This window comes from Euprymna scolopes, chromosome 13, assembly GCF_053919585.1.
Source record: "Euprymna scolopes isolate OS-2025 chromosome 13, ASM5391958v1, whole genome shotgun sequence".
Taxonomy (NCBI): Eukaryota; Metazoa; Mollusca; class Cephalopoda; order Sepiida; family Sepiolidae; genus Euprymna; species Euprymna scolopes.
The window spans coordinates 53,208,180-53,220,229 of NC_136494.1; the positions used below are offsets into that span (position 1 = coordinate 53,208,180).

The 12,050-nt window shown below is 31.8% G+C and overlaps 1 protein-coding gene across 4 annotated transcripts in view; it reads left to right on the forward strand.

Annotated features, from left to right (window-relative positions):
- Positions 1-12,050, forward strand: part of LOC145292027 (succinyl-CoA:glutarate CoA-transferase-like) — a 144,401-nt gene that overhangs the window by 44,236 nt on the left and 88,115 nt on the right. The window contains exon 1 of one of the 4 annotated variants that reach the window (XM_080138044.1): positions 3,424-3,580. The exons of 1 other annotated variant lie outside the window; for it this stretch is intronic. In XM_080138044.1, the coding sequence (XP_079994170.1) occupies positions 3,481-3,580 (100 nt within the window). In that variant the 5' untranslated portion in view covers positions 3,424-3,480. Of the gene's footprint in view, positions 1-3,423; positions 3,581-6,016; positions 6,137-7,096; positions 7,138-12,050 lie in introns of those variants that run through there. 2 more of the 4 variants (XM_080138046.1, XM_080138047.1) reach the window with 2 other exon arrangements.

The following is a 12,050-nucleotide window of genomic DNA, read 5'->3' on the forward strand; positions in this document are numbered from 1 at the left end:
TGGAGTTTATCTACTTAAAATCTCCCCAGCTTATGTGATGGCTTTATTTACAGGATCTGGAAAAACAATTATTTACAATTCAACAAAACAAAAATGTATATACAAACAGAAAGGTTTTTTTTTTTTTAATTTAAATTTTATAAATGAGGGATGAGATAACGGGGAGGAGGGCAAGCTAAGATACACCCAAAAAAAGAAAACAACTAAATAAAATGCCTATGGGGGCAGGTTAGTAAGGGATTCTCCCAACCTACTTCTAAATATGGAGTGCTCACTGTCTGCCGGTCCCAAAGGTCGAAAGTAAGCAGATCGTTCCCTAGTGGGGAGTGGAGGACCTAGGGCGATGTTTCAAAAGCAAATAAGATGGGGATGTGTAACATAGGGAATGGTAGGCGTCTTCCAAGATAGATGTACATATTGGGGAATCAGACCGGGGACAAAACAAAGGGTGGACTGGACATCTTTGGAAGCTCTCCTAGTGCCGATGAATAATAAAATCTGGGACAGGATCAACTATCATACTTGCCCTAGTCTAGCACCTAATAAAGTATTTTCCACTCGAAGTGGTAAAAACCTAACTAACCCTACTCTAATAAGCTTTGTTGGAGCTGGGTTCCATAGAACCTTAGCACCGCCTGACCAATATCACTAGGGTGGGAAAACAAACTTAAACCTAGCACCTCATCGGATGCACAAACTAGTATCGTGCACCCATCTCCTATCAAAGTCTATGCGATGTAATCTTTTCCAAGCTCATCTGATCTTTACTTTAAGCTGATGCTTAAAGTAAGCGACCAGATCCCAATCCAAAACAGATTCAACCTCATTGACAATGTTAAGATATGTAAGCTATATCACTAACCTAGCAAAAGCTAGGATCACGAGAAACACCAACCGTTTCTCCTCAGTAAACGGTGGGTCCATATTGTTGACGACGTATGCCAAATCAAGTGACACCAACTGCTCGGGGTCGATGCGAGCCGTTACCTCTCCGACGTACTCCGAGAGCCTCCGAACTCTGCTGCAAAGAAAAAAGGCATGATCCCTTGTTTCATCCTCGTCCTCCTCGTAGAGGGAGCAAAAGGGAACGTATTCATCCCTCTTGCAGTCCCAGCGAATTCTGGAGAAGCTTCCATATCAATGAAAACTCAGAATTATTTAGGTAGCTTCTGGCTGGCGCTCAATTCCACTGAGAGAAAACCTCTTCCCTCAACATGTAGCTGCTCAACCATCGGATCCTTTGCAATCCCCACCACTAAATCCTGATATAGCCTATTCCTAGGCAGTTCAAGGTCATTGGACCCCGGCAATGCCCTAAGGGTAGCTCGGCATTTGGAGAGGAACCGCGATTCCCCCACCGGTCTTTTGCGACTTTCAGTGGCAGGGGTGGATATGAGTTGCATGAAAGCTTGCTCACAACTGGTACCAGTGCAATTCCTCAAGCAGTGTCTGACTCAGGAACGCCAACCTTTCTGCGTGCTTGTGACTTAATAGGTCAGGTATTCCCAAGTCTCCCTCACTAAGTTTCTGTGTACAGACCTGTCTACGGACATACGTCTTTCCCCCTTTCCAAAGAAGTTGTTCTAAAGCCTTACAGCAGTCCACAGGCAGGGGAAGTACTGACAAGCAGTAAAGGATTAGTGGAAAGACGTAAGTTGCGCGTGCCTCCGCATGACCCTTCAGGGACAACCCTCTGTGAATCCAAACTGACGATTCGACCTTTGTCTGTACCTCTGACCAATTTTTGTCCAGCTGGAGTTCAGGCCCGGACCACACACTTTACCGGGCCATCTGTCCAGCCGAACTCACCTGGAAGGGCATTCGAGCATGACCAAGCGCCCAACTGCAGGCCAACGGACTTGCTGCGATTGACTACGGCCCCTGTGACTTCTTCATACTCAGCGATCACCTCCATCACCGCTTTAATATCGATACATCGTGCAACGTGCAACATGGTGACATCGTCAGCATACGCTGACACCCTGGCAAACTTGCCACCAGGTAGAGCTATGCCGTGCAGGACTGGTCTAGTCGCCTTGCCCTTTAACTTGGAAAGGAAGGGCTCCAATGCCAGGACATACAACAATACAACAGAGGCGACAGCGGACAACATTGGCGCACTGACTGAGACACCTTAAAGAACTCCGACAACCTACTATTTACTTGTATCACGACTGCAGGATTGCAATACAGAAGTATGTGGAAGTCCGGACCACAGCCGGCGGTCTCCATAACAGTTTCCAAGAAACCATGGTCGACCCTATCAAACGCTTTGGACTGATCTAAATTGATCAGCACAGTTCCTGTGTTGTCTTCTAACCCCTCTATGATTGTGCGCACCAAGTGAAAGTTGTTTTGAATTGATTGATTGACCCTTCACAGAGCAAGTCTGATCCGGTTCGACCAAGTCATTATCATACTTACTTTCAACAGAGACACTAAACTCTGCTACAGGGGAACAGCTATTATGACAAATAAGACTAATCACTATCAAAGAACAAAGTTGTCCTTCTGTAGAATTTCTATGAGAAAAACAAAGGAAAAAATCAATCATACACTTTTTAACTAATTTTGAGTTTCAAATAACTTGACCAAACACTAAATTTGGCAAGTAAATTATTCCATCGATATGGTGGCAGGACTTGCCATCATCACAGCATCTCTTACAGACTCTCTGTTACACAATCTCCTACAGCTCTCTCTTGCTCAAATCAACACTGACAGCAATGATAGTGATGATAGCAGTAGCCAGACCATGCAGTGTCTCATTATCATCATCACGTTCGTCATTATAGACTTTGATGTAGAATTTAACAGGTGCTTCTGCAGTTTAAGTAACCGTTTTTCTGTAAATAGCACGCCGACATTAACTGAGCAGAAAATTAAAAAAATTGAATATTTCAACACCTTCCGCACCCCCCAAGTAAGCAAAATTTTTGGGAAACATTAAATGGTTCTTCTGCTCGATCAATGTCAGTGCGTTTGCGTTACTTATGAAAAAAGGGTTAATTAAACTGCAAAAAGCACCTGTTAAAAACTATACAAGTTCTATAATTGAATACCCTCCTCAAAAAAAAAAAAAAAAAAAAAAGTATGTTTTTGTAAATCGCCCCATGAAAACTTACTGGCAGCATTATTAGCGTCCTAAATTATGAGATGAGAAAATGAACGAATCTCTTAACAAAAAGGATTGTCACCCTCAGAACAATGACAAATTGTAAAACCGCGCCCATGGTTTCGTCTCTTTCCCTTTTGCAATGTTTATTTATTTACTTGTCAGCACACTAAACACTAAACAATCAGTTATTAACTATCTCCCCCATGCCACCACTTCTGTCACAAATCCATGTACACATCCTGGTGCGCAAGGTTATCAATATTGACCGGCGTTCTGACAACTAAGTCCAATAATATTATTTCCTCCTATCCTTTTTGTAACGCTTTTCTGTTAAGAGTTATCTTATCCTGAAAGAAACAAAGATGGCCGCCTTCCCCTTCTGCAGATTACATCTTCGTAACATACAAAAACAATTCACATTTGCTAACTTTTCGAATTTTATTCAAACAAGATATTCATCAGGTATCTTTAATTACTCATCGTCGTTTGGTTTTGTTATCAAACATTCTGTTTGCTTCTAATTAATAAAACGACTTTATTATTGCTATAAACACGATTTGATGTTTACTAAATATTCAAGGGAGGTAACTCTTAATATATATTTTAAAAATGTATCTTTAATGAAATTGTTTTTTTTTTAAATGCGTGTACATTGAATTTTGCTTTTATATATTTAAAACCTTTTTAATTAAGCTTTATAAATGCATTTTATCTAACTTTGTTTTATAAATGCTAGAGCGAAAGATTATGTCCCTTTTTCGTGCGTGCTTTTAAGTTTGTTCTTTTAAAAATGTGACTAGAAATAATCTGAACTGAATCAATTCTGAGACTCTACCGGAAGAGATTATTTAGTGCATTGCATCAGTTTCGCATACAACTAAAAAAAAAATCGATGTCTTTTTTTTTTTTTTTTTTTTTTTTTTTTTTTAGGTTTAGTTATTGGAACTAACGTGACCTTCAAATTTATCTGCAAATTATTTCGTTTCTTTTTTTTATTATTTTTTTTATTTCTTAAGGATGTGGGTTAATAGTTTGCTACTTAGTTATTATTATTGTTTGTAAATTATTACTTATTATGGCTAAAAGCCACCCGAGGATATGGTTAGATTGCCATGTGAACAAATGAAGAATATTATAAGAGGATTGAAAATGATGAATGGAATGAACACAATTGGATTAGTTATGGGAAAGGTTTGTGACAAATATTTGTTGACATTGGATTTAAAGATGACCATCTTGTAGTTTTTAGGGAAGCAGTCGCATGGTAATGTGCTCCACAGATGTGAAGTTCTTGGAAAAAAATTCTACTAATGGAAATTCTGTTTAATATTACACACATAGAGGAAGAAAAGAAAGTTGTGGTAGTGAAGTCAGTTCTTACTGTGAATGTCTTACAAGGAGGAATCAGGGATTGGAGCTCAGTTTAGCACTTTTCCAGGAAATAACAAAAGAACAGAGAATGGCTAGCAGTGTCTCTTTTGTAAGAAAACGGCTATACAGAATAAAATAGAATCATCCTCTACTTGAATGTTGATCTTGTACTGTGTAAAACACATGATAACAAAATGCAAAAGTTGCAAATAATAATAACCATATATATGATGAGCGTTTGTAATCGTTAAAATATTGTTGTAATAAAAGTAAAGGAAAGGAGAAGACTAAATATGTATCGAGCGATCAGAGACATTATTTGAAATTGAGCTTAAGCAGAATTTCTGTTGTGCATTTTTGAAGAAACACAAGGAGACAAGTAATATTATGTCCAATTTGGGATAGAAGCCATTGGTTTTTATTTCATGATTTATGTTTTCATAATTCTTTGCTTATTTTTTATTTTGATGAAAGCGCATCAAAACAAAACAAGAAAGAAAAGCAAAGTTCAACATTAACAGAAGAGCTCATCCACAATTGAATTTATTTGAGGATTTATTTTCATAGAAATAGAAATATTTCTAACATCAGCAATATAATATCAACAAACAGTGTATAGGTAAACCGCATTTCTAGTATCAACAAACAGTGTATAGTTAAACCGCATATATGAGATCACAACTTTAGCCTTTTTGTGATTTTTCTTTCAGATGCATGATAGAAAAGTGAAAAAAAAAAAAAAAAAAAAAAAAATGAAACTCCTGACAATACGTTTCTGAATTTTTTGAGATGAGGATTAGTTATTTGCATTATTTGGATTGTTTTGACTGCAGTTCTCATCTTTGGTGCCATTTTCATGTTTTTGTCAATGAAATCTTCATAACTTCTTTGGGTGTATTTTGTCAAACTCGGGAATGTTTCTGTCGAACTCAGGAATTTGGATGGAATTTTGAACAGAACCCGTTATTTACTTTGCAGAGATAGCATGTTCTTATTCTGTCAGCCATGACTAGAAAGCAGTAATTAACTAAGCAATTAACTAAGTGATTAACAATTGTATCTTTCAGTTGCCCACACTGAGAATTGAACCTTCAACCTTCAGGAGAATATTTCTTTTAGAATTGACTTTTTCAAGTATTCTAACCATAGCAACACAGGCCTTGCAGACAGTTCTAGTACAAATTTTGAGAGCCTTAAACCTATTTTATTTTTAGTTGCCTCGCACTGGCAAGAGTTATCAATTACAACAAAACTCTGCTCCTTGAATTTGAGAAAATGTTTTATCGGTAGTCAATGAAAAATCAAGGAAAAGAAATATGATGACTTGTGAAACATCAGAATGAAAGTGAAATTCATTCGGTAGATTTAGGACATTAATAAGTGAGTCAATGCAGAGCTGCTTTAAGGAGACAATCTACTACTTATAAGATGGACATTAAAAGGTGCTACATGATGAGGAAAAACTCTTCATCCCACTCAAAAAAGAAAAACCTATCCTTTTTGTAACGCTTTTCTGTTAAGAGTTATCTTATCCTGAAAGAAACAAAGATGGCCGCCTTCTCCTTCTGCAGATTACATCTTCGTAACATACAAAAACAATTCACATTTGTTACATTTCGAATTTTATTCAAACAAGATATTCATCAGGTATCTTTAATTACCATCGTCGTTTGGTTTTGTTATCAAACATTCTGTTTGCTTCTAATTAATAAAACGACTTTATTATTGCTATAAACACGATTTGATGTTTACTAAATATTCAAGGGAGGTAACTCTTAATATATATTTTAAAAATGTATCTTTAATGAAATTTTAAAAAATACGTGTACATTGAATTTTAAAATCTTTTACAGATATTTAAAATCTTTTATAGAAAATGAATTAAGTTTTATAAATGCATTTTATCTAACTTTGTTTTATAAATGCTAGAGCGAAAGATTATGCCCATTTTTCGTGCGTGCTTTTAAGTTTGTTCTTTTAAAAATGTGACTTAGAAATAATCTGAACTGAATCCATTCTGAGACTCTACCGGAAGATTATTTAGTGCATTGTATCAGTTTCGCATACAACTAAAAAAAATCGATGTCTTTTTTTTTTTTTTTTTTTAGTTTAAACAATTTGCTTTAGTTATTGGAACTAACGTGACCTTCAAATTTATCTGCAAATTATTTCGTTTCTTTTTTTTCAAAAGTCTTCCTTTTTTTTTTCTTAAGGATGTGGGTTAATAGTTTGCTACTTAGTTATTATTATTTTTTGTAAATTATTACTTATCATGGCTAAAAGCCATCCGAGGTTATGGTTAGATTGCTATGTGAACAAATGAAGAATATTATAAGAGGATTGAAAATAATTCAGTGATATTTTCTAGTATCAACTTCGTTTTTTGTTCCCGTTTTGATAATAGATGTGACCTTATTTCAGCGTTTTTCAAAGCTGTTTTTCTTATATGAGACATTTGGACATATCTGAAGTTTGCTGAATTTAAATTTCTCACACTCCTTATTCACTATTCTTTTTTAAAAATCCTTTTTTTTTTCAGATTAAAGCATTATCGACATGTTTTGAAAAGTGATATCTTTCATTAAAGACTTTTGTCAACAGCAAAATTGTTCCCAGAGACAAAATATCTCCTGTGTTCTTGCTAATATGTAATTAACATACTTTTTATATTCAATTATTTCAAATTTTCAATTTGTTTTCATCTTGAGTGTGATTTTCACGTTTCAGTTGAGATAACCTCTGACCTTTTTCAGGTTTATCTTGTTGAACTCGAAAATATTTCTGTCAAACTACGAGAGTAGCAGGCTCTTGTTCCGTCAACCATGACTGGATAGAAGTCCTAAGAAATTTGCAATGAAGTAAATAAAGTGTTCTGATCGAAATGCCGTTCAAATTCCTGAGTTCAATAGAAACATTCCTGAGTTCGACCTGAAGAAGATCAGGGTTATATCGACTGAAACATTGTGAAAATCACACTCAAGATGAGACCAGTAGTCTGATGAATCCAAATAATACGAATAACCAATCCTCATCTCAAAAATTCAGAAACACTATAAACAAATTGTTTTCCATCTGAATTAATTAAAAATTCCTTTTCATAAATCAGTTGTCTGGTAGTCTGACTATTAAATACACTCAGAATACAATGTTGGAAATAACCTATATTTTAATATTTTCATTTCTGTAAACATGCATATATACATTATTTATAGTTCTTTCAAATTGGTGCAGTGCAGTGTATTTATTTCTCTGCAACAACAAAAAATATAATATTAAAATTCAATGCTTAATAGGTCATAATCTGAAGCTACTACAAAAACGTACATGACAAATATTTTTATGATAAAGATGGTGGACGTGTCATTGTATACGTATCAATCAAAAAATACTATTTTAATGATGTCACATTAAGGCCATCTTGAAGGTTCAGATAAGAGTTTTATCTTTAATTCTTGGCAAACGTGCATCTCAGTTTTTATGAAAATTCACTTTCTTTTTTTATTCAACATTAGTTGCTTTTTACATAATTTATTTTGACTTACCTGTTGCATATTGCACTGAGCTTTCATACGATGAAATAAAAACGATTACATTTACTTAAGAAAAATCACTTTTACAATTAAATTAAATATTATTTTATTGATAAATTTGTTAAAAAAGTAGTAAAATTTTATAGAAATGAGAAAATTAGCAAGCATTTTATAGATTAATTAAGCTGTTTGAATTGTCATATTAAAAATTAAAATTGTCATATTAAAAATTAAAATTGTCATAATAAAAATTTAAATTGTCATATTAAAAATTAAAATTGTCATATTAAAAATTAAAATTGTCATATTAAAAATTAAAATTGTCATATTAAAAATTAAAATTGTCATATTAAAAATTAAAATTGTCATATTAAAAATTAAAATTGTCATAATAAAAATTTAAATTGTCATATTAAAAATTAAAATTGTCATAATAAAAATTAAAATTGTCATATTAAAAATTAAAATTGTCATAATAAAAATTTAAATTGTCATATTAAAAATTAAAATTGTCATAATAAAAATTTAAATTGTCATATTAAAAATTAAAATTGTCACAATAAAAATTAAAATTGTCATAATAAAAATTAAAATTGTCATATTAAAAATTAAAATTGTCATATTAAAAATTAAAATTGTCATATTAAAAATTAAAATTGTCATAATAAAAATTAAAATTGTCATAATAAAAATTTAAATTGTCATAATAAAAATTAAAATTGTCATAATAAAAATTAAAATTGTCATATTAAAAATTAAAATTGTCATATTAAAAATTAAAATTGTCATATTAAAAATTAAAATTGTCATAATAAAAATTAAAATTGTCATAATAAAAATTAAAATTGTCATATTAAAAATTAAAATTGTCATAATAAAAATTTAAATTGTCATAATAAAAATTAAAATTGTCATATTAAAAATTAAAATTGTCATATTAAAAATTAAAATTGTCATATTAAAAATTAAAATTGTCATATTAAAAATTAAAATTGTCATATTAAAAATTAAAATTGTCATAATAAAAATTAAAATTGTCATAATAAAAATTAAAATTGTCATAATAAAAATTAAAATTGTCATATTAAAAATTAAAATTGTCATAATGAAAATTAAAATTGTCATATTAAAAATTAAAATTGTCATAATAAAAATGAAAATTGTCATAATAGAAATTAAAATTATAATAAAAATTAAAATTGTCATAATAAAAATTAAAATTGTCATATTAAAAATTAAAATTGTCATAATAACAATTAAAATTGTCATAATAGAAATTAAAATTATAATAAAAATTAAAATTGTCATAATAAAAATTAAAATTGTCATATTAAAAATTAAAATTGTCATAATAAAAATTAAAATTGTCATAATAGAAATTAAAATTATAATAAAAATTAAAATTGTCATATTAAAAATTAAAATTGTCATAATAAAAATTAAAATTGTCATAATAGAAATTAAAATTATAATAAAAATTAAAATTGTCATAATAAAAATTAAAATTGTCATATTAAAAATTAAAATTGTCATAATAAAAATTAAAATTGTCATATTAAAAATTAAAATTGTCACATTAAAAATTAAAATTGTCATATTAAAAATTAAAATTGTCATATTAAAAATTAAAATTGTCATAATAAAAATTAAAATTGTCATAATAAAAATTAAAATTGTCATAATAGAAATTAAAATTATAATAAAAATTAAAATTGTCATAATAAAAATTAAAATTGTCATATTAAAAATTAAAATTATATTAAAAATTAAAATTGTCATAATAAAAATTAAAATTGTCACATTAAAAATTAAAATTGTCATATTAAAAATTAAAATTGTCATATTAAAAATTAAAATTGTCATATTAAAAATTAAAATTGTCATAATAAAAATTAAAATTGTCATAATAGAAATTAAAATTATAATAAAAATTAAAATTGTCATAATAAAAATTAAAATTGTCATAATAAAAATTAAAATTGGCATAATAAAAACTTGAACTGTTATAATAGAAGCAAAGCACAAAAGTGTTCCTGCAAAATATATATATATATATATGATATAATATATATAATATAGTCTAGCTACAGCATAATCATGTTGACACACCAATTTTCATTGGATCACTAAGGAAAAGTGATGTTGGACTTGGTTAATATCAGATGGGTGACTATTTTGGAATATCAGGCACTGTACATAGGAAGGCAACAACATTTCCTTGCAAAAACCTAACGTTGTTAAATCATCGTGCCTGAATGAAATAGACATGGGACTTGGGATTGCTTTTAAAATTGATATTCACTAGAAACTTCTATTAAATCTGCCCAAGGTGCATACTGCATCTGTAACACTAAAGAGAGGCCGCATCAGACCTGTAGGGTTGATGTGACGTTTCTTTTGGTTAAAAGTAATTTTTTTGTTCCCGGACGATGATCGGGTGTTGAAGGAATAAAAATTATTATGAATGTTTTTTTTGTCAATAAATTCTGAGCTAAGTCTGTTGTTGAGATGGCGGCGGCAAAAGTGCCTTTGTAGCGAGAGGTTAAATCACAAAATCTTCAAAAGCGAAAAAGAATGCATAAAATATTTTAGCCAAAATACACAGGCGTTTGATCTGAAATGGCTGAAATCATAGTTTTGCAGGAGTCGGGGGGTTGGGGATTTCACACCCGCAATTGGCAAAACTATGAGCCAAGGTTGATCTGTAAGTTTGACAAGTTGGGTTGTTTTTGATCTGAGCGAAACACACGCAGTGACTCGGCATTATGCTTTAGAACAAAGAATAGGAAAAAAATGAATTGTCCGAAATTTCAAAACAATAATATAACGTATCGAGAATTGTCATTTGGTGAACCAGGTCGAACGAAAATTGAAGTTATGAAATATTTTTGCTCGGATGGGAAAATGTGTTGTCCGATAAGTTCAAAGCGACAAATGCATTCTTGATCTTTTGACGTAATCAAAATGTCTGATATAATGGAATGGCCGACAACCAGAACTTAATTCAAAGATAAACTAAAATTCCTTTGAATTATCAAAGCGAAAAATGAGATCAATAGATAATTTTAAAACAAATAAAATCGCGTGATTTACTTTAAGTCAAAGGAAAAATAATTTTCCTGGATATGGAAAAATTCCATTAGTAAGCCAGGGAGGAGTTAAATAATACCACGTGTAAGTTGGGCGTTAATTAAAGGAGGAGTCAATCCAATTTTGGAAATGGACCAATGAAAAAGGGCCCTGTCGAAGTATAATCAACCAATGAGAAAAGGCCCCGTCGAATTATAATCAAGCAATTTGATTGGTCGATGACGAACATGGGTGTCGTCATCATTCCATAATTGTATTATAAAAGAAATGAAAAATCAGAGATTAAGACACAGAAAGAGAGAGTCCGGAATCAGAGTCAAAGAGAGCTAAATCAAGTTGTTCTGTCTCAGCAGAATCACCTCTCCTCTCTCTCCCCCTCGCTTGTTGCCTGATAACTCAACGCTTATAACGTGTCGATCACTTAACGAGAATTACGCAAAGTCCGCGATACCGACCAGGTATTTCAACAACAGAAGCTCAGTTGTAGAACTAACTCCTTGCTTGAATTAATTGTCAACTATATGTATATGCTGTAAATACTTCTTTTATGAATTTCCGAAATATATATTATATTAACCAACCTCCGGAGTTTTGTTGCTGATGTGCGTTCATCCCTATATGTAGATATTTCTTTATTTGCCATTTGTGACACCGTATCCGTCAACGAACACCCAGAATAACTAGACGATCCACGGAGAACAGGCCTTGAGGACCGAGCATCCGAGAAGAATCCCCAACGCCTTAATGAAGAACTCACTGGGTGACGCGACGTACTAACGGTTGGCAGACCTGGTTGCCCAGTCGACATATTATAACTGTACCGACCAGGGTGCAGATCATAACTGGGCCGCGATCAGAGGTTCAAGGTCGTGTAAGACCACGTTGCAAGGTCACACATCAGGAGGAGGAGGAGGAGGGGAAGGGCAGTTGCAGAGAGTTAT